Consider the following 22,244-nt stretch of genomic DNA (forward strand, 5'->3'; position numbering starts at 1 on the left):
TGCGCACCTATAATCCCAACTACTCAGCAGACCGAGGCAGAAGAATCATTTGAATTCAGGAGGCAGAGATGCAGTGAGCCGAGATGGCGCCTCTGCAGGCCAGCCTGGGTGACGGAGCGAGACTCTGTCTCAAAAAAAAGTATGAAAAGTATGAAGTAAGGGGGAAGTAGAGGGGCTTAGCCACATGCTACAGATCTTTTTATACCAAGATGCATAGATGATTAGCTAAGTAGGACAGTTTGTTACTCTAGGCCTCCACAACCAAAGGGGCAAGATAATTATCTCCAAGAGAACAAGTTGATCTTCCTTGAAGGATAAGGAGTTCCCCAAGCAGCAGGAAGAGCTTCTGTTTCCAATTCCAGCCTTTGAAGTTTCTGCTTCAGTAGAAAACCTTAGCATTTAATGCGGGAAGGCGGGCACGTGCATGTGCATGTGTCTGTACCCACACGTGTGGCTCAAGCAGCCCTGTGACAATGGGTTGCCTGCGGGCACACAGGGGATGTGTGGGGAAGGCAGGAGGGTTTAGGGTGTGGGCTCAGGATGCTGGTGAGAGATTTAAGGCAGGCAAAGGGATGTGGCAAAGTGCACTCCCGTTTCCTCATTCCATCAGAGCCTGCCTTAGTTATTTACCGCTGTGGTTTTAAGCTCTGCTCTTCGAAACCCTTGGGTTCTGCAGAGGTCCTCCGAGAGGTGTGTGGGGGCAAGGGAAGGCGGGGGCAGGCACCCAGGCCACCCAGCCTCCTTCCATTCCCCACGTCTGCTTTCAGCTGTTTCATGTGCATCAAGCAATTGCAGCTGTCGTGGCTCAGGTCCTCATCTGTACAGTGGGCACCATGGCAGTGTTCAGGTCAGAGGGTGACCAGAGTGACATGAATTAAGGCATGAGAAGGCTCCAAAGACTGGCTGGGCCTCTCACATCATAGGAGCACCATAAGTAGTTGATATTACTTTGTGTTACTAGGTATACACTTTTCATCTGTATTGTGACTTCCATGGGCCCCACCTCTCATGACCTCAACTCACCCTAATGAGATGGGCCCCCTGCAAATACCATGGAGGGGCAGGACTTGAGCCTATGAATTTGGCGGGGACACGATTCAGTTCAAACCTCTTAGTGTTTCTTTTTTCTTTTTTTGAGAGGGAGTCTTGCTCTGTCCCCAGGCTGGAGTGCAGTGGCGTGATTTGGGCTCACTGCAACCTGCGCCTCCCAGGTTCGAAGGATTCTCCTGCCTCAGCCTCCAGAGTAGCTGGGATTATAGGTGCGCACCACCACACCCAGCTAATTTTTGTATTTTTAGTAGAGATAGGGTGTCACCATGCTGACCAGGATGATCTGCCCACCTCAGCCTCCCAAACTACTGGGGTTACAAGCGTGAGCCACTGCCCCTGGCCACCTCTTGGTGTTTTTGTGTATCCATTTCTGCATGTGTGAACTGAACAGACAGCTTCTGACCTCATCTCTAAAGGTGCATGGAGGAGGTGGGAAGGCCCCAGCCTGAGACTGAGCTTTGCTGCCAGCACAAGGCTGGGTTTGGTGCTTCAGTGCAGGGGCACCCTCGGAAAGGTGGCAGGTGCCCACAGTGAGGAAGGGGCGGGAGTGAGGGAGTGCATGGCCCAAGAGCACTCAGTGACGATGGCCATTAGGGAGGAAATGAGGGAGTGGGGTGTGCGAAGTGCTGAGCTTTTCCTGCCCAGTTTGGCTGAGGACACGCCATGGGTGAGTCTCTGCCACAAGGGGAGCTTGGTAATGAGGAAGGAAGAAGACACGATAGAGAACTGGAGGCACGAAGGTAGGAAAGCTAAAGGAACGGGGAGGAGAAAGGGCTTCTCTGGAGCTGCTTTTGCTTTTCCCAGATTCTCCTGCCATTCCTGGCTGCAGGGACTCCTGAGGAATTTGGTTAGGGTGGAGAATCCCGCAGAGGAAAGAAGAGAATGGACAAGAGCTCACACATGGCTTCTTGGAGGGGCCGGGGGAGCAGGGGCTGTGAAGCTGCAGGTGGCAGGCCCAGGGAAGGAAGTTCTTCAGCGGAACCTTCGTATGAATTCCACTGAGATGCGTCCGGCACAGACCCGAAGGCAGCCACATGTGGAAATGAGGTTTCATGTGCATTTCGGATCCACAGAGAGGGTGGACTCTGTTTTGCAGAATGGACTGGTGGGTGGGGGAAGGAATGCTGGCAGAACTTTGTATTCCACTCAGTCCTGTATTCATTCATCCAACCATCCTTCTTTTATCATTCATCAAATTAACACACACTGCAAGTCCACTTTGTGTCAGCTTCGTGCCTGGCCCAAGACCTCAGGTGGTTTCGGCAAAGTTCCGTCGCCAAGGAGCTCACGGGCGTATTTCCTGCCAGGACCCAGACACTCTCTGCGTGGAGCCTGAAGAGGTTCTGAGCCTGAGGGAAGAAAGGTAGAGGCTCAGGATTTGTCCAATAACACTGCCGATGGTGAGAGATGGGGGGGCTGATGCCCACCCTTAGCCAGATGCCTCCCTCCCAGGCCGCATGTCCTCTCCCAGACCCCAAAGCTTTGTGCCTGGTCTGAGTTCTTGGGAGAAGAGGGATTAGAAGCTGGAACAGGCATTTCTGCTAATGGCACGCATCAGGTCAGCATTTGTGGGGGCTCTGTCACCCGGTGGGATGGCCCAGCGGGAAGTGTGGCATGTCTCCACCGAGATCTCCATGGAGCAGTTTGGCTCCCTGAGAAGTTGAGGTATGAGCAGTAGCTGCCTTCCCTTTGCAGACAGAAGGCTCGGGAGAGAAGACGCCCTCTTGATTGGAGGTGGAAAGGAAGCTGTATGATGGGGAAGAGCCCAGGTTTGGGGTTCAAGGTGCTGGCCACTGGGAAAAAGCGCTGCCCGAGTTGCAAAACTCTAGATCCTATACATATAAACTGTACCCCGAGGAAGGGATCTCAGACGTATCGTAGGAGAACACGTTCTAGCTTGTGAAGCAAATACAACAGGACCGTGAATCCAGATATTTCAAGCGAGTTTAGAGGACTGGAGCTCTAGACGCTGCTTTGACTGTAAATTATCACAGCCTGGAATGTGATGAAGAAAGGAAAATGGGCCGGTAACAGCAAGGACTATGGGCAAGGAAAACCAGAGTGTGCCATGTGGCAAAGCAGCCCTCTGTGTATAGTAACAGAATCAAGTCACGGAGTAACAGAATCAAGCTGATGTGTGTGGCAGGGGCGGGGAGGATGAGGCAGCTCCCAGCAGAACAGAAAGATATTAACGTGTAACCTAAGTGAGGCTGGAGGCAGGGGAAAAGTGGGGCTCTCTCTTTTTAAGATGCCAGAAAGTAGTCAGTCATGCTAAGAACAGAACAAACACAAACAAAGCTCTTGAGAAGAGTAAGGCTAATGATCTTCGAGAATTGGATCATTATTTCCACACGTGTCCAGGAGAACACAGGCATAAAAGCACAAAGGAGAAACTTAAAGAGGGAGGGAGAAGTCAAAGCTCAAGTGAAGAGATTTTTAACCTAGAGAGACTGAGTTATCAGGGAAGGGGGAAGCCCAAGCCAGCTTGTCACAGAATGTTCCGGAAGTTCAGATAACGATAGACTTACATAAACAGGGACTGATCAAGTGATACTGAGCTCTTGGTGAAATTGCTTCCAAGGATTTCACAGAAGTGTATTTCGTTGAAATGGACAGTAACCAGATGACTGCATTAAAATTTTAAAACTGTCAGGCGTGGTGGCTCACACCTGTAATCCCAACACTTTGGGAGGCCAAGGCAGGTGGGTCACTTGAGGCCAGGAGTTCAAGACCAGCCTGACCAACATGGTGAAACCCCACCTCTATTAAAAATACAAAAATGAGCCGGGTGTAGTGGTGCATGCCTGTAATCTCAGCTACTTGGGAGGCTGAAGCAGGAGAATTACTTGAACCTGGGAGGCAGAGGCTGTGGTGAGCAGAGATCACACCACTGCACTCTAGCCTGACTCTGTCTCAAATAAATAAAATTAAATTAAAAGAAAAACTGACTCGTAGGTGACAGGGGGATGGAGGCAGCAAACCACCTATGCAACAATCCTGCAAGGTCTGCACCTGTACTCCAGAACTTCAACCATAACAATAATTTAAAAGATCAAAAAAGAAAAAAGAAAAAAACCCCTCAGCAATGAGCATAAACTCTGTCAATGATAAGTATAGGTGAATATTTGAAAAAAAGCCTTAGCAATGATTATCTCCAGAGAGTGGAGAGAATGTGTGGATGGAATTTTTGTGTTTTACACTTTGGAATATTTCTAAATTTTTAAAGAAGCATGGGTTACTTTCAAACGTTGTATCTTGAATAAAATGCAAGGCTATAAATGCCATTATTAAAAAACAACAAAACTGACGGATGCCGTTGGGAGTGTTTCCACAGAACAGACCAGCTGGGAGGCAGAGCCGGCCTGGATTGCCGCCTCTCCCCAGCACAGCCGGTGCCCCCCTCCCGCTCCTGGCCACCTCCACGGTCCCCTGCCCCTGCCAGGCCTAGGGGAAGCTGTGAATGTGCTTCTCCACTTGAGGGTGCGGGACAACACCGGGGCCTTGGGCTGGGCCTCTGCGCTAGAAAGCCCCGCCATCCAGTCAGGGGCTGCTGGAGCTGAGTTTTGTCTTCCACGGCTTGTGAAGGAAAGATGAAGCTATCAGATCATGAGCAGACGCTGGGGTGCCCTGGGTAAGAGCCTGGGTACTGGCATCAGGCGAACCTAGATTCGCATTTCCACTCTTTGATGAACTGGTTTTGTGACCTCACTGAGCCTCAATTACTTCACCTGCTTACCCTTATTTTAATAAGAATAAAGGGAGAGGGAAAATGAGGTCACACATCAAAGCCCATAGCACAGCACCTGGCACCTAGGAAGGGCACAGCACCTGTCTTCCTCGGGTAATGGGGGCAGCTGTGGCTTTGACGTGGTTCTGCCCAGTTTGGGCACTGACGCGTGGCCGGGCTACAGTGGATGCTTGAGTTCAGGATAGAGCTGGGGGCAGCTGACCTTACTGGGCCCTGGTGGGGGTGTTCTTGGAAATCCCACCACAGAGGGTGGTGTGAATCCCAGAGCCAGGGTGCATACAGCACAGAGTTGTGTCCAGGGGGCTTGCGGACATCACGTCAGTGTCCCACCATCATGAAGAAGTTATGAACTAGTGACTTCTCATGAAAGTCAGCTTGAGGCTCCAGAGCAGGGGGGAGCAACTTCCCAAAAGAAGGAAGCAGGAAGGGGAAACAGCTCGGGGCTGGGAAAGCCGCAGTTGGCCCAACCAGACTGTGGGAAGGAGAGGGAAGGCAAGCTGCGGCGATGCAGGAAGGGCTGAGAGCATCTCATCCCAAGAGAGGAGGAAGGAGGAGACGTGGCCAGCCAGGCCCAGGACGTCCCAGCCTCTGGGCCGGCAGCAACAGCAACGCTTCTTAAATGTCACCCAGTTGAGGAGAAGGGGGTGTGGGAGTAGAGCCTGTCCTAGAAAAGAGCAAACAGAATGAAACTGGAGCTGGGGGTGAGGGGCGGGGACATGTGGGTTCATAAGGAAGCGGGATGTAGTGGCCGGGGAGGCTTTAGTGCTGGAGGAAAAGGGCAAACGTGTGTGTATCTTACAGTGAAACCTCCACCCGAGAGCTGGGGGATCCAAGAAGAGACCTGAAAAAATATCTGTGGAAAAGGCGTAGAGTCCTTGGAAGTCGGGTTGAAAGACCTCGAAGTCCGGGGAGGGGATGGACCCTCGGTCATGATCCGGGTGGGTGGGGAAGGAGGGGCCCGAGGAGCCGTGCACCACTGGTTGGGATCAGGAGCCTGACGCACCTGAGGAAGCGCCTGGACCCAGGGCAGCTGGTGTGGGATGAACACCACGTGGGTCTCAGGTCTGTGTGTTGAGTCCAGCCTCCCTTCCGAGGGGCGGCTCCTTCTTTTCATTCCTTGGCTTCCCAGCCTCTGACACGGGGTTAACCATGACAGCTGTCCTGGGTGGGGCCACAGACATGTGAGTAGAGGGTCACTGATGAATGACTGACTGGTGAGCATGTCCACGCAAAAGGAGGGCACGTTGACCTGGAAGCACATTTTCCCTCAATCCACTCAGAAAATCCCAGGACCAAAGACAGGGCCGAAGGTTTCCACAGGCCACTGGCACTGAGCTCTGGCACATGCAAAAATGGAGTCAGATGGCCGGGAGGAGGAGCAGGGCTGGGACTCCTGCCCCGGGAGCCCTGGTCTGCCCGCTGCACTCTCCTGCTTCTGAGCCCAGAGCCCAGCACCTGCCGACCCATCCAAGTGCCTAGACCCTGCAAGGCTGAGCATAGGATGAAGGGTGGCTCTGCCAGGAGCCCTGTGAGGTTTCTCAGTCAGTGGACCTGACCCCCCAAAGCATTGTCTGTGACTAACCCCAACCAATTCAAGGACATCAGCCTGGTAGGTGGGGGAGATGGACAGGTACACAGGCACCCCTTGGGAGGTCAGGGGCAAAGTGCAGCGGGTGAAGGAGGGCAGTGGTGGCCTGCGGAGGGCAGAGCTGTTTTAGGGGGCTGCTTGCATCTGGATGGCCTGAGAAGGGTGTGGTGGGGGGTCCTGGGAGAAGAGGGTGCCCTGTGGGGAGGCCCAAAGACGGAGGCTGGGTGGGAGGGCAGCAGGGTGGTTTTGGGAGGGGGATCTTCCGGCCCTCAGTCCCCCCGGCCATTGCAGGCTTCACCTCAGCCAGTGGCCTCTCGTGGACCCAACTTCATTTCCACCCTAGACATAGGGCCAGACTTGCTGGTAACCCAGGTTCCCATCTCTGGGGTCTCTGGGCTCCCCTCCAAGGAGCCCGTAAGAACAGGGCCCTCCTGTCCTCTTCTCCCCCTTTCTTCTCTAAGGCAGCCCTGCTCTCCTCCCAGGACACAGCCCCACCGAGGGTGCCCTGCAGCTGAGCTTCATGCCCGGACCTGCTCTGGCTTGGAGGGGACACTTGGCCATTCCTGCAGACGGGCTGGCTCCTGCAGAACAGGTTTCCTGTGGCAAGAACTCCTGAGAGGCGGTGAGCGGCCAACCCTCCTACACAAGGACCCTCCTACCGAGGGGACTGGGCCTGTGGGGTCAGCAGGAGTGGGGCATGGCCACAAGGCTGCTGTCGGGCCAGAGGGAGGAGGCGGTTCTCCCAGGCTCACTGTTCCCACTGAGTCAGAGCCAGTGCCCTTCTTGTCCCTGCCAGTTCCATGTGCCCAATGGCAAGCACGGAGGAGAGCAAGTGCCAGGGGCAGAGGACACCATCTGGCTCGCCCCGTCCTCCACAGAGGGCCCTATGGTCCTGCAAGGTGCCTGCCTCCTTTCCTCTCTGACCACATGCCAACATCTCTCTTGCTTTCCTGGTCCGTGTTGGACCCCGGGGCTATCGTCTCCCTGTGTGGCGCCATCGGGGATTGAAGAGCCACGGTGTGGAGGTGTTGCATCCTGAGAGCCTCCAAGTGGCCTGCCCACTCACTGGGCAGGCCACTGGCCGAGCACCCGCTCCTGGTGGGAGGTGGGGTCTCAAGAAGGTGGAAGTCACAATGCAGAGGGAAGACCAGTCCCTTACCTTTGCAGGGTGCTTTGCAGGCTACAGGCACCTTCCCTTTTGCTTCTTGCAGCAGCCCCATAGCGGGAAGGGGTAGGGATTCCTAACCTCTCTATGGTGGATGCAGCCAGCGCTCCTAAGCCCAGGGCCTCCTTGTCTCCAGCTCTCCCTGGGATGGGCCTTACTCGGGAGCCTGAGGTGGGAGGATTGTTTGAACCCGGGAGGTGGAGGTTGCAGTGAGCCAAGGTCACGCCACTGCACTCCAGCCTGGGGGACAGAGCGAGACACTGTCTCGAAAAGGAAAAAAAAGAAAAAGAAAAAGAAATAGGAGATACTTAGCAAAACAAAGATCCTTTAAAGATGTTTCATCCAGTTCCTTGTACACAAGCACACACACGTACACACCCACACACGTACACACCCACACACCCACACACGTATACCCACACACACCCACACACAATGACCATATCATTCAGCCTTTTTCATCTTTTCACCCCTTTTTCTGCCTATCAGTATCTCTGCAAGCTGTATTAACATCCCAGAGTTTTGTTCACACATGTAAAATCCTGTCATTAGTTGTAATACATGACACAGTGCCAGGTTACTAAGAATAAAGCTGTCGCATTTGACCTTTTCACCAGCAATGTGGAAGGAGGACAGTTTCTTCATATCTTCTCTAGCAGTAGGTATTTTAATTTTTGCCAGCTGGATTGGGCATGGCGCGATGCCTCGTCATTATCTCAGTCGGCCCCTCCTCCTCTCCTGCCGAAGTCCAGCGGCTTTTACTGTTGGTCGGCCATTTGAATTGGCTTTTCTGTGAATGGGCTGCTTACATCCTTGGCTCATTTTCCTATTGAATTGTTATTGTTGCAGTTTTAACAGTTTTAAAGCTCTTTGTATATTTATCATCTCCCCCAAGATCTATCATTTTTATCTATAGTCTTTTTTTTTTTTTTTTGCTGCTCATACAAAAGGTTTACCTTTTTATAGGTACCCAGATATGCCTACCTTTCTTTGACGACTTCTGGGTCTCCAGAATTCTTTAAATATGTTCCTCTCTCACCTCTCACTTTGTGCATCCATCCACTTGCCTTTAACTGTCTAGGTCTAAACTTCCCCAAAGGTTTCTGTACGTGTGTGTGACAGCAGTGAGCAGGATCACGACCATCCCTGATCCTGTCCAGCATTCAGGCTCACGGCAGTCTTCACGCTTCAGAATATGGTTCTGAATCCTGAGATACACCGGCAGCCCTCTGCGCCACCTCAGAATGATTGCTTTCTTAGTGTTGTTACTCCAAGAACACTGCCGATTTACAAGCTTGCTTAATTTCTTTTCCTGACAACTTTGAGTTCTGTCTTAAAAGTTCTGCCAATACTAGCTGTGAAATGAAGAGGAACGCAGGACATGCTGAGAAGACCCATGGGAGAGGGAGAGGAAGAGGGACCCACTCCACGACTGCGGGTGGGAAGGAAAGAGGGACCCACCCCACGACAGCAGGTGGGAAGGATCACCTGGGAGATCACCGCCAACCGGGACTGTCTCACGTATGGCAGACCCCATGCAAACCTCTGCACAGTGAATAGAGAGGTCCTATGTATCGGTTTAAACCACTGGGATTATACTCCATCTAATTTCGAGTTGAAATGTTTCAGTTCTTGGGTAAGTGCCTCTCTCAAGACAGTTCTCCAGGAGATGCTGGATAACCAGGGTTGGGGAGTGGGGACCAATGAGCAGGCTCTGGTCTGGGACACAGAGCCAGGTGTGTCCTGCCAGGTTCCCAGGTGTGTCATTGATGGGTCAGAGTCTGGGGGAGGACTGCTCTTGCCCACTAACCCAGCAAGTCTAGACACATTGCGGGCACTGGATAAATAGCAACCCACGCCAGCTCCAGAGCCTCTCTTCACCGGAGAACACACAAGCATCCTCCCAGGAGAGGGGAGGGGGGCTCTGCCCTTTGCCCAGGGAACACCTGGTGTGACTTCAGGTTGTTGTAGCCCAAGAATCACACTGTTGATTGGACAGGGACTGGAACGGAGCTCTCTACCCTCCAAGTCCTCACCCTGTGATTATTTCCTGTAGAATTCTGTGCCCCTGTCAAGCGTGTTCCACGCAAGTGGTCTATATGGCAGATGCCAGGAGTGCAGTGGACAACAAGGCTGATTGGCAGCAGTGAAATCAGGTGTTTCTTCATTCAGCTGAAGCCCTGAGAACTTAGAATTGGCACCTGAGTATGCAGTGAGGGTACGTCTGCTTTGGCCAGGAAGCAGCCTGGCACAGCACCCAACAGAGAGACGGTGTGGGCAGGGGTGCAGGAGGGTCGGGCAGCTCCTGCCTACTGAGCGCTTGCTCTTGCCAGGTGCTGGGCAGAGGTTTTCTTGCAGGGCCTTGACCCTCTCAAGGCTACTATAAGGCAGGTGCTGGTACCATATTCTTCACCTGGAAGCACGCAGCATTTAGGGGTGGAGCAGTTCTCCCAGGCCGCACAGGTAGCAAAGTGCAGAAGCCAGGAGCTGACCCCAGTGATCTGAACACACGCCAGGAGCTGACCCCAGTGATCTGACCACACGCCAGGAGCTGACCCCAGTGATCTGACCACACGCCAGGAGCTGACCCCTGTGATCTGACCACACGCCAGGAGCTGACCCCTGTGATCTGACCACACGCCAGGAGCTGACCCCTGTGATCTGACCACACGCCAGGAGCTGACCCCTGTGATCTGACCACATGCCAGGAGCTGACCCCAGTGATCTGACCACACGCCAGGAGCTGACCCCAGTGATCTGACCACACGCCAGGAGCTGACCCCTGTGATCTGACCACACGCCAGGAGCTGACCCCTGTGATCTGACCACACGCCAGGAGCTGACCCCTGTGATCTGACCACACGCCAGGAGCTGACCCCTGTGATCTGACCACATGCCAGGAGCTGACCCCAGTGATCTGACCACACGCCAGGAGCTGACCCCAGTGATCTGACCACACGCCAGGAGCTGACCCCAGTGATCTGACCACACACCAGGAGCTGACCCCTGTGATCTGACCACATGCTGTTGGGAAGATGCGTGGTGTGTAGGGAGCTGCGTGGCGTGTGGGGAGCTGTGTGGCATGTAGGGGAGGTGCGTGGCGTGTGTGGGAGGTGTGTGGCGTGTGTGGGGGAGGTGCGTGGCGTGTGGGGGGGAGGTGCGTGGCGTGTGGGGGAGCTGCGTGGCGTGTGGGGGAGGTGCATGGCGTGTGGGGAGGTGCGTGGCGTGTGGGGAGGTGCGTGGCGTGTGGGGGGGAGGTGCGTGGCGTGTGGGGGAGCTGCGTGGTGTGTGGGGAGGTGCGTGGCATGTAGGGAAGTGTGTAGTGTGTAGGGGAGGTGTGTGGTTTGTAGGAACACCAAGGAGGGGGGATTGGAGCCCGCTGCCTGTGAAGCCGGCTCAATCACTCACCATTTCTGTTGCTCATTGCTGAGGATAACTGCAGGGGAGATGAGCTCTTTGTAGCTGGGTCCCCGGCATTCTCTTCCACAGATCACACCCTCCACATAGCCCCTTTCCATTTCCCTGGGGCTGCCCTGTCCCTAGAGAAGGTCGGGCTGTGCACAGGTCCCAGGTGAGATCAGTTTCTGCAAACACAGAAGTGTGAGAGGAGTTCCTGCTCTGGTCCAGGCTCTGAGACCTGTTTGACTGGTTTCTCCGCACTGAGGAGTTAAACCATAATGGAAGTGCCAGAGTGTGTTTTTGTTCTTGGGGTCAGTCTGGTATGAAAGCTAGAGTTGGCCTCTCCTGAAGAAAGGACAACCACCCTACACCCTACCTATCTTCTCCTAACACACACACACACACACACGATGCACACTTGCACTCACATGCACACACAAACCCACACCTACATACCACACACCTCCCCTACCCACCACTCACCTACAAACATACACAAAAACACATGTGCACACAGCTACTGCACAAGGCAGTCCCATGACTGATGGTAACTCTCCCTTTCCTGCCTCTGGGGACTGGTGCAGCCACCTTACAGAGGTTTCTATCCTTCCTACAAGTGAAGATGTCTTCAATCCTCCTCAATGAAAGAGACCCCCTTTCTCCTCCAAAGTAGCAGGGACAGTTGTTGTCTTCATGAGGAGCTCAGCTGAGAGGCGAGGGAGAGGGCAGGAGAACCCACCTCCCGCACTCAATCACAAGGCACCATCTCCCTGCGATGCCCCCACTTCCTCTGTGCTGATCATGGCTTTCTCTTTCTTACCTGGTCCCTGTCTCCCTCTCTGTAAACCTCACGCAGCCTCTCCCTCTGCTGCAGTTCTTCCCAGCCTTCTGCAGCTCTCTTAGACCCCTGGCACACTGCTTGGGAGCAGCCGCCACGTGAGGTCTGGCTGGGGCATCTTCCTTCCCCTCACCGCTCTGCTGGGTTTGCTTCTCTTGTGGTCCCTGGGTTGGGGGAGCTCAGCTGTGGGACATAAAGCCAGTGGCTGAGCACCCCAGCTTCAGGCTCCTCATGGGGTGGAGGACGGACGATGCCCTTGGCCCCTGCATTACACAGGGATATGCGCAGAAGGCATCACCTGGCAGTGCACCTTAGCTAGAAAGAAGGTGTTTCTCCCTCCTCAAAGCCAGGCTCCGCACCCAACTGCTGTGCTAAACCAGCCAAGGCAGAGGGGCTTGATGACAAATGTCATCTTGTCCCCTTTTGGGAGCCCCCATTTGGGCTGTGCCAGGCCCTCTGTGGTGCGGGTCACTCGTGCATGACTGTCCTTGGTGTCCCTAGCGGTGACCCCAAAGGAGGGGAGTGCAACCTTCAACCACAGAGGCTGAGCCAAGGCAGCTGATGGCTCGCATACTGCGACGGGAGGCTGTGGGGAGGATGGAAAAAATAATCTCTGTGCTGGTACATGCCCTGAAAAGATTTTGTGTTAGGGAGGAAACGACCCCCAGCTGGGGAACACCCAGCGAGAAGTCAGGGAACTGTCCCTATGGGACACTGCGAGAGAATAGTGACCATCGTCCTGTCTTGTGATGAGACAGCCTGAGGCTTTTTCTAAACAGATGCTTCTGCTCTGACTGGAACTGCCTCTGTTTGGAGCTGACACTGAAAAGTCAGCAAACGCTCTGAGCCTTGGCTTGAACTGAATTGAATTGATTTTTTTCAGTTCAATCGAGAGAGGTAGAATCACAAAACTGTGAGATACCCTTCAAGCAGATGTTTTCCCAAGGGTTGCTTTACCTCGAACATGAACCAGCTTGTTACTGACCATGAGGTTTATCGTAGGATAATAACACCTGCCGCTGGCTCTGTACTTAATGCTCGAACCCCACCCGATCTGATCAGATACGGTGGGTGCATCATCCTAGTTTATGGATGAGGATATGGAGACACAGGTTTCCACATCACTGGCGAAACTGGAAGCTCGAGTCTCCTAATATTGTTTGCAAAGTAGGATTTTAAAAAAAGCCCCGAGGGGTTGGGAGGTGTTTGTCTGGGAAAAATGATATGAAATTTTTCCCATTTTTGTCTGGGAAAAATGATACCTGAGAAAAATGATATGAATAATTATTAAGCATCTGGATTTTAATCACCAGGTCCCATCAACAAGATGAGAAGGAAAGGAAATTGCAAATACAGATTTAAGTCCTCAGGTATTCTTTAAGGAGATAAAACAAGGAGCTGGGCTGAATCCAGCTATTCAGAGTCCCACCCTCCCCAGGCCCTCACCAGGCAGGATGCCCCTCTGTCCTCATGTGGCTGGACCGACATTCTCCACCCCAAACCGGTTGTCAGTTTCATTGAGAAATTGATTACTCAATATTTATTGAGGCCTCTGTATTATTCCACCACTGAGGTGAGCTAGAAAATCTTCAAGACATCTTTATAAAATGAGTTAGACAACTGGGCCCCTCCTCTCTGCAGCTCTTTCTATGCTAGATCCCCCTGAACTCTGGTGGGGTGACCCCCTTGCTTCCCTCCTCCCTGCTGACCATGACCTTCCCTTTTTCACTGGGTCCTGGGAGCTCCTTCTCTGCAAACCTCAGCCTCTTCCTCTGTTGCAGCTCTTCTGAGCCCTTCCCAACCTCCCTCTGGCCCCTCCCCACCCTCCCTCTGGCCCCTCACACACAGCTCAGGGAGCAGCCGCCACACCAGGGCTGGCTGGGGCAGCTTCCCTCCTCTCACTGCTCTGGGTTTGCCCCTCACGTGGCCCTGGGGGACTGAGCTGTGGGTCATGGAGTGAGTGGCTGGGCACCCCAGCCTCTGGCTTCCGAGCCTGTGAAGCACTGAGGGGCTGGGAGGTGTTTGTCTGGCTGCACTTTAGGGGAGGAGAGTATACTTGGTCTATGTGACGGGCTGAACAGGAGGGAGGTGGGATGTATTAACTTTCTCAGGAGAATGAAGGAGTTTGTTCCCTATGTACGAGCAGGGGCTGGGGAGAGGAATAGGAATCTATGGAGCTCGGAGGGGGCATTTTTGAGAAAGTCGTCTTGGGGACTCCAAGGCAAATGTCCCTTCACAACTGTAGGTCACATTGATGGAAGGACTTGGGGATGGTCTCCCTAAAGCTTAGCTGTTGCTCTAAGAGCTGCTCAAGGCAGTGGGCCTGGGGATTTCCTTCCAGAGAACAGATCAGACCGAGGGCCCCAGTAGGTTCCCAACACTTAGTAAAACCACGAAGAGGGCCAAGTTTGGGGCAGCTGCCGGCTCTGCCTCCTCCTGCTCCTGCCTGCACCTCTGGGGTGTGCTGGGCACTGAGGTCCCCATGTCTTACTGCAGCAAGGCTCCACCTGCAGCCATTTGACCCCCTGTAAATGGAACAGCTGCCACTCAGTTCCCCGGAGGCAGGGAGCTGTACGGGGAACCTTGGACTTGGCAATGGAACTGAATTCTGGGAATCTCTGAGCTCGAAGGGAGTATCTGGGAAGACTGGAAAAAAAGTATTCTGGGAAAAAAAGTTTTTCCCTCTCTTCTGAAATCACACACCATGTGCACTTGACAAACAACGTCTCAGCACCAGCTATGGCTCTGAAGGCAGCCCTGGTCCCTAGTTTCCTTGAGGTTAAAGGCAGCGAGCCCCATCCTCTGTCTCTAGACCCTTGACTGTTCCCTGGCAGAATCAATGCTACCACCCACTTCCCTTCCACCAGGCCCAATCTCAGGGCAAGAGCTAGGCATTAGCTCCGGAGAGAGGGGTGTGGAAATGCCAAACACTGGGGCCCGCTGCACCCCTGAGGGAGATCTCTTCAAGCCCTCTCCCTCTCCAGGCTGGGCCTTTGTGAAGATGGAGAAGCTGTCTTGAACCCCTTGGCTTGCTCAGAATCTCTGTGAATCAGCTGCAGGGGAAACTGGGCCCTGGGCAGAATGTTCCTGGAGGGAAGTGGTTGCTGTCAAGGCCAGGAGGGGTTGGCAGGCTAGCCATCCCATTCCCCAACCCCATGCCAGTTCCTGGGCACCTAAGAGCCCTCCCACTCCCATTCCTGCATTTCCTGTCTGCTGCTGATCTGTTCCTCCCTGGGAGGAGTCTCTCACCCCCAGGCATTTGGAGGGTGGGGAGCCTTCCTCCATCCTTTGTTCTGACTGCAGAAAAGGAGGGGGTTCCCATGCCAAGCCAGGCTGCCTGGGACAGACGCTGCCATAGATCACTGCGGCCGCCTGCACTCTGGACCACAAGCTCTGAGAGCAGCAGGTGAGGGCCGGTGGGCAGCAGCTTGGAGGCTCCTCGAGGTGCAGGGACGCAGGCATGGCTGGTGAGCTGACTGCTGAGCAGGTGGCCAACTACAAGCAGGCCTTTTCTGCGGTCGACACGGATGGAAACGGCTCTATCAATGCCCAGGAGCTGGGCGCCGCGATGAAGGCCCTGGGCCACAATCTCACGGAGGGCCAGCTAAAGGAGTTCATCTCCAAATTGGACAGCGACGGCGACGGCGAAATCAGCTTCCCAGAGTTCCTGGAGGCGGTGAAGAAGTTCAAGATCGGCCTGGAGGACCTGCAGGCCGCCTTCCGAGCCTTCGACCTGGATGGCGACGGCCACATCACCGTGGACGAGCTCAAGCAGGCCATGGAGAAGCTGGGGGAGCAGCTGTCGCAGGAGGAGCTGCATGCCATGATCCGCGAGGCCGACGTGGACCAGGATGGGCGTGTGAACTATGAGGAGTTCGCAAGGATGCTCTCCCAGAAGTGAGGCTTCCCGCTTCGTTCTGCCCCGCCCGGTGGCCCGCTGCCCTCTGAGCCTTTGTGGCCGCCTGCTTCTGCTGCTTTTGTGCTGGGACTTTTCCAGGGAAGCCTGGTTGGTGGATGGGAAACTGCCTCCCCCTTGGAGGAAGGCTTTGCGCTCTGGGGCCTGATGTGGCACCCTTGGGCCTTCTGCAAGCCCCTTTCTGCTTCCAGACCTTGGGCAGAAGGCAGCCTCCCTGGGCCTTGTCCCTCTTTGCCCTGCAGTGGAATGGGGCTCCCCAGCTCAGGGCTGCCCTGAGGGTCCCTCAGCCCTGCAATGTTCTAAATAAAGGACTGCTGTGTCCCACGTGTGCTTGGGGTTTGTCGGGGGAGGCCTCCGAGGGCCCCCACCTGCTTCCAGGGCTCCTTCCAGCCCACCCCCTCCCAGCCGACCCCTCTCACCTGCAGTGGGAGAACTGCCTGGACAGGCCCCAGGGGCAGGTCCTGCCTCCCCTGACTTAGAGCAGAGGGCAGGTGGGTAGGGGATGTGCCTCTGGCTCCAGGCTCTGCCTGAGCTGCTGGTGAGGACCTGGGCACATGTCCTGCACAAACAGGAGCCCTGCGCCTCGCATGGACAGACCCAGCCCAGCTGCCACCCTCTGCACGCAGCCTACCTCTCTCGGGCTGCAAATAAAATACGTGTATGTCTGTGTGTACATCTGTGTGTGCGTGTTTGTGGGTCTGTATGTGTGTCTATGTGTAAATCTCTGTATGTTTATGTGTCTGTGTGTGCTTATGTGCATCTGTGTGTGTCTGTGTATGTTTGCATCTCTGTGTCTGTGTGCATCTGTGTCTGTGTGTGTCTATGTGTTTATCTGTGTTTGTGTGTTTGTGTTTGTGTCTGTGTATGTATGTCTGTGTGGCTCTGTGTGTGTCTGTATGTGTGTCTATGTATGTCCTTGTGTCTATGTGTGTGCCTGCATGTGTATCTGTGTGTCTGTATGTGTATGTGTCTGTGTATGACTATGTCTGTGTATGTGTGTCTCTGTGTGTCTGTGTGTCCGTGAGTCTATGTGTGCCTGTGTGTGTATCTGTCTGTGTGTGTCTGTGTGTGCTCATCTGTGTCTGTGTGTGCACCTGTGTATGTATGTGTGTGTCTGTGTATGTGTATGTGTCTATTTGTGTGTCTGTGTATCTTTGTGTGTGTCTGTGATGGTGTGTGTCTGTGTGTGTCAGCCTATCTGTGTCAGTGTGTCTGTGAGTCTGTGTGTGTCTATGTGTGCATCTGTGTGTGCGTCTGGTGTGCCTGTGTGTCTCTGTGTATCTTTGTGTGTGTCTGTGTGTGTATGTCTGTGTGTGAAGGTGTGTGTGTCTGTGTGAGTCTGTGTGTGTATCTCTGTGTGTCTGTATGTGTATCTGTGAGTCTGTGTGTGTTTGCATGTGTCTGTGTATCTTTGTGTGTGTGAAGGTGTGTGTCCGTGTGTCTTTGAGTCTGTGTGCATGTCTCTGAGTGTGTCTCTGTGTTTGTGAGTCTGTGTCTGTGTGTCTCTGTGTTTCTGTGTGTGTATATCTGTGAGTCTGTGTATCTGTGAGTCTGTGTGTGTCTGTGTGTCTGTGAGTCTGTGTGTCTGTCTCTGTGTGTCTGTGTGTATCTGTGAGTCTGTGTGTATCTGTGAGTCTGTGTGTGTGTCTGTGTGTGTCTCTGTGTATCTGTGTGTGTATCTGTGAGTCTCTGTGTCTGTGCATGTCTGTGTGTGTGTCTGTGTGTCTCTGTGTGTCTATGTGTGTTTCTGTGTGTGTATCTGTGAGTCTGTGTGTGTGTCTGTGCATGTCTATGTGTCTGTGTGTGAAAGTGTATGTGTCTGTGAGCCTATGTGTGCATCTGTCTCTGTGTGTGAGTCTGTGTGTCTGTGCATGTCTGTGTGTGTGTGTCTCTGTGTGTCTAGGTGTGTTTCTGTGTGTGTGCATCTCTGTGGGTTAGGGTTGGGGGAGGTGGGGAAAGGGCAGAGCAAGAAGGAGGAGGAGCAGGGTGAGCAGTCTGGACCCTCCATCCTGGCAGTGCACAGCCCTGTGTGGACTTGGGTTGTGTTGGTGCTGTGGGGTTTAGAAACGAGACCTGGGCTCATCACAGCCCTGGGTTCCTGGGGCTCCCTTTGTCCTGGGTCTCAGATGGTCAGACCCACATGCCTTGCTTGGCAGATGTGGAAACTGAAGCCCCATGTGGGTACAAGAGCAGCAAAGGCCAACTTACGGCAGTGGTGGGTGAAATTGGGCTGCAGGGAGGTGTCGGGCCCTGGCCTCGGAGTCAGGACTCGTTACCTTCCCACCTGCAGTGCTCCTTGGCACAGCTGTGGGCGCACACCTGTGGAGGAGCATGGTGGGCCTGTACACTTTATCCCAACTTCAGCACAAAGCCTGGGAGCCAGGGGTGGCCCGGGGCATTGAGGTGGCACCTGGGCGTTTTCAGGAGTCACCATAGTCTCTTGCAATCACTCATGGTGACCTGTTCCTCCCAGCCCTGTGCTCGGAGCCTGGCCAGTGCCCTCCAGGGCCTTCCAGCCTCAGGGCTGAGGCCAGACCTTCCCTCCTCTGCCTGGGCTGTGGGCAGGGCACACCTAGGGCTGTGGAGAGGAGAGGGGGACACCCCAGTATCCTCCCTCAGGGCTCTGAACAGGAGGGACTGTGGAGGGGGGCGAAGAGAGAAGATGTGGAGGTGAGAGTGGGATGGAGCAGAGGCAGCCTCAGACCTGCCTGGTGACCTGGCTGAGCAGGAGGCCCCGGCAAAGTCCATGCCTATCCTTGCTGCACATGGGCTCCTCCAGGAAAGCCCCATCCTCTTAGGAATGCCGTCACCAAAGTCTCATTTCTGAAGTGGGGATTCCTCAGTGCCAAGCTGGTCAAGAGGAGATTTCCCAGGGTATGTAGAGAAAAATAAAATAAAATAACAAAAGAAAAATAAAGCCTTTTTGTTCACTTTTTTTTTTTTTTTAAATGGAGTTGTGTTCTGTCACCAGGCTGGAGTGCAGTGGTGTGATCTCAGCTCACTGCAACTTCCGCCTCCCAGGTTCAAGTGATTTTCCTGCCTCAGCCTCCTGAGTATCTGGGTTTACAGGTGCATGCCACCATGCCCAGCTAATTTTTATATTTTTAGTAGAGATAGGATTTCACCATGTTGGTCAGGTTGGTCCCGAACTCCTGATCTCATGATCTGCCTGCCTTGGCCTCTCAAAGTGCTGGGATTACAGGTGTGAACCACAGCACCTGGCCATGTTCACTTCAAACCCAAAACAAAGAAGGCATTTCCCACTCCCCACCCCCACCTTCTTCAGTCAGACAGAGATGGAGTCTCGCTCTGTTGCCCAGCCTGGAGTGCAGTGGTGCAATCAGGGCTCACTGCAACCTCCACCTCCCAGGTTCAAGCAATTCTCCTGCCTCAGCCTCCTGAGTAGCTGGGATTACAGGTGTGCACCAGCACACCTGGCCAAGGTTTTTTGTATTTTTAGTAGAGATGGGGTTTTGCCATGTTGGCCAGGCTGGTCTTGAACTCTTGACCTCAGGTGATCCACCCACCTTGGCCTCCCAAAGTGCTGAGATTATAGGCACAAGCCTGTGCCTGGCCAAAGAAGATGTTTTCTGCCATAGTGTTAGCACTGTAGGGGCAGCACGTACATCCAGATTTGTCATGATGGTTAGATCTGGGCTCTCTTTGCAACAGTGGACCAAGATGCAACCTTTGAGAAGAAGATACGCTGGAATGGCAGTTCCTGGGTCTCAGGAAGGAAGCCTCTGCCCTCAGAAACACGGTCTTGTTGCCGTCTCTGCTGGCTATGGAGGTGTCTGCTGGCTCTTCCATCCCCTCTCTGTCCACTGACTTAGAAAAGGAGTCAGTCCCGCATGTAAGGGAGCAGGCGAGAGAAAGCAGCTCGGGTTGATTTCCTGCTGGAGGAGTAGCCAGGAGACCAGGCCTGGGGACCTGCAGTTTGGACCACACCAGGTTAGCCAGGCTGGTCTCCAGCTCCTGACCTCAGGTGATCTGCCTCCCAAAGTGCTGGGATTACAGGAAGGCGTGATTGACTTTTACTGGGGGATCTTTTAGTGGGGCAAGGAGGAGGGTTGTAGAGGAAAGGGTGACCTTCCCTACAGAAAAGGCCCCAGGCATTGCACAGGATGCCAGACTGAAGAAGGCTCATCAGGATACCAGACTAAAGAAGGCATCCTGTGCAATCCCTGGGGCCTTCTCTGCAGGGAAGGCCATCCTCTAACCCTGGGCAATCTGCACATTCCTCACTGACAATGCTTACCTGTTTCTAGATAAACAGCAGTTTCTCCATATTTTTTTCTCCCTCAGACTCAGCCTGGAGCCCTTCGGGCATGCAGCTTGCAGGGCAGTTCCTAAATCCTGTCCCTCGAGGGTGTCACCTTCGGCACCCGGAACTGTTGAAGAAACCGGGCTACTCCTCCCTCAATGAATGTTTGCTGGAGGAGGGACCCCCTTGGCCTCCCTGGATGCCCCTGGAGTCTGACCAGAGGCAAGAAGCCTGAAGATGAGAGGAGAGGGTAGGAGGGAGGTCGTGGAGTGCAGAGGGAGCCCGAGAGGGATCTTCCCCCGTCTCCTGCGGGTGGGTGTTTCTAAGGTGAATATGGGCCACCCACCTGCTGTCCCTGGGAATTCTGCCTGATAGCAGCACTTCGCTGTGCCTCTTGGAAGCACCCATGGATGCACGCCTCCCACAACATTCCTGCTTAGCTTCCAGGGACGTGCTAACGTTCCACACCCCCGCCCTGGGCTCTGGCTGCCCAGGCCTCTCTCTTCCACCTCAGGTATCTGCTCTTCCTGACTTTCTGGAAGCCATTTCTCCAGCTCTCCACGGAACTAAATCCTATGAATCAGCCAACCCCCACCTCTCCCTCTTCTTGGGCGGGATCCCTGGCCCAGACATGGGTCTGATCCTTCCGGGCTCTGCATGGAGGCAGCACCAATGGCAGCGCACAGTTTGGGCAGGGACAGGGGAACAGGGCCAGGCCTGGGGAGTGTCTCTCTCCGGCCCCTCCCCAGGCCATGCCAGGAGGGTATGGAGTGGATGGGAGCCAGGCAAGTGCCCTAAGGAAGAAACACTCACTCACGCCCACTCCACACACACTGAGAGCCACTGGCTTGCCCTGAAGCTTCCTCGTCGGCTTCCAGTGTCTTTCCCCAGTGGGACTGTAAGACCTAGTCCGGGGGTCCTTGGCTTCTTGGTGGAGCCCACCCAAATGGCTGCTGCTGAGTGATGAGCTGTGGTCTTGTTGAGAGGGAGGCCATAGTGGGGGGTGCTTCTGGCAGCAGGGATGGCAGGTGGTGGGAGCAAAGGGGAAAGGTGAACCCTGGAGTCTCCTGTGTGGCTAGGCCAAGCCCAGACCCTCCTCCTGGGCCACCGTCAGCCTTTCTACCTAGGATGTTGAAGGAGGGCCCAGGGCCAGCTGCTGTACAGCCTGCAGCACATTCCCCACAGAGGGGGGAAGTGTCAGAGACCTCACAGGTCAGGTCAGGCCCCGGGCCCCTGGCCCCCGTGAGTGTGGAGTCGACTACTGAGCTCCAGGCCTAAAACTTGGGGTGTGCTCTGCAGGGCAGTTTTAGGCCAACCGCCTGACGGTCTGGGCTCAGCTGCAGCTTGTGTAAGGTGGGGACAGAGGGGCAGGAGAAATGTAGTCCTCGGGAAGGGAAACGTCACACTGGTCTTCAGGAAGGGACTTAAGACTCAGTCCAATGCTCACCTAAACATGCGCAGACAGCAGGATAAAATGGAAACAAGTTTCCACGCAAAGACCATGTGTAAGTATTTTGGAACACGCCCTGCCTTTTCCTCTCCTTTTCCATCCATTCGCATCCCTCTATTTGTAGTACTTTTCCTTTTCGGAAACGGCGTCACGCAGATAACTCTGTAACCTTTTTTTTCTATTTAATGCTATATCGTGGACACCTTTCCTTGTGAAAATGATGGAGACCCATGCTCCTGCTTTTAGTGGCTGATTATATTCCATTCAATGGCTGTGTCACCCCTGTAGCCTCCAGAATGAGATGGAGAAGGAATTCAACCCCAAATCTGCCACTTGCTGTCCAGGTGGCCTTGAGCAAATGCCTTGACTTCTGTGAGTCTCAGTTTTCTTACCTGGAAAATGAGATCAATAATAATACCTGGGCTACTGAGTGCTGTGAGGCTAGCACCAGGCACACGGCCTGCAGAAGGTACTAGAAAGCACTCAGAGCCCACTCCAGAGTCCAGGCTTCTGGAGCATGCTGCCATGAGCGCATCCCAAGGTGGCCCTGCCTGTGGAGTCCACCCGTGGCTCAGTGCAGCCCTCCCAAGTAGCACATGCTTAGTGCTTGCAGCAGGTGTGACTAATGAGACCCCAGTTACACTCACTGCCCCGGGTGTGAGGGTATAAGTGAAGAGCAGTGAAGGAGTCAGGATCCCAGGCCTGAGGTCAGAGATCTAGAACATCCATCATGTCCTGAGAATAGAGTCTGGGATCCCAGAGCCAAGGCCTGCTCCAGGCTTGCAGCCCAGCTGGCATCAGGGAGGCTGAGTGCCCATACCAGGGC

At 54.2% G+C, this 22,244-nt stretch overlaps 1 protein-coding gene, 1 long non-coding RNA gene and 1 other non-coding gene across 5 annotated transcripts in view; 2 read left to right on the forward strand and 1 right to left on the reverse strand.

Annotated features, from left to right (window-relative positions):
* The window catches only part of LOC108592443 (uncharacterized), an 84,252-nt gene extending 73,582 nt beyond the window's left edge, over nucleotides 1-10,670 (forward strand). For all 3 annotated transcript variants that reach the window (XR_008482452.2, XR_013519492.1, XR_013519491.1), the window contains one exon: nucleotides 6,848-10,670. This is a non-coding gene — a transcript (uncharacterized LOC108592443). The remainder of the gene's footprint in view (nucleotides 1-6,847) is intronic.
* LOC103794065 (uncharacterized) lies at nucleotides 2,208-11,137 on the reverse strand. The gene is made up of 2 exons (XR_621317.6): nucleotides 10,960-11,137; nucleotides 2,208-2,399 (listed from the first exon to the last, which is right to left on the reverse strand). It is a non-coding gene; the product is annotated as an uncharacterized LOC103794065 (long non-coding RNA).
* A 3,981-nt stretch (nucleotides 11,138-15,118) lies between these two features.
* CALML5 (calmodulin like 5) lies at nucleotides 15,119-16,028 on the forward strand. The gene has a single exon (XM_078329367.1). The coding sequence runs from the start codon at nucleotides 15,249-15,251 to the stop codon at nucleotides 15,687-15,689; it is 441 nt and encodes a 146-aa protein (XP_078185493.1). The 5' UTR covers nucleotides 15,119-15,248; the 3' UTR covers nucleotides 15,690-16,028.
* The last annotated feature ends 6,216 nt before the right edge of the window (nucleotides 16,029-22,244 follow it).

Source organism: Callithrix jacchus, chromosome 7, assembly GCF_049354715.1.
Source record: "Callithrix jacchus isolate 240 chromosome 7, calJac240_pri, whole genome shotgun sequence".
In the NCBI taxonomy this organism is placed as follows: Eukaryota; Metazoa; Chordata; class Mammalia; order Primates; family Cebidae; genus Callithrix; species Callithrix jacchus.

Bases quoted from the DNA above. Each gene is read 5' to 3' on its own strand.
- CALML5 (XM_078329367.1), top strand. From the start codon at position 15,249: ATGGCTGGTGAGCTGACTGCTGAGCAGGTGGCCAACTACAAGCAGGCC.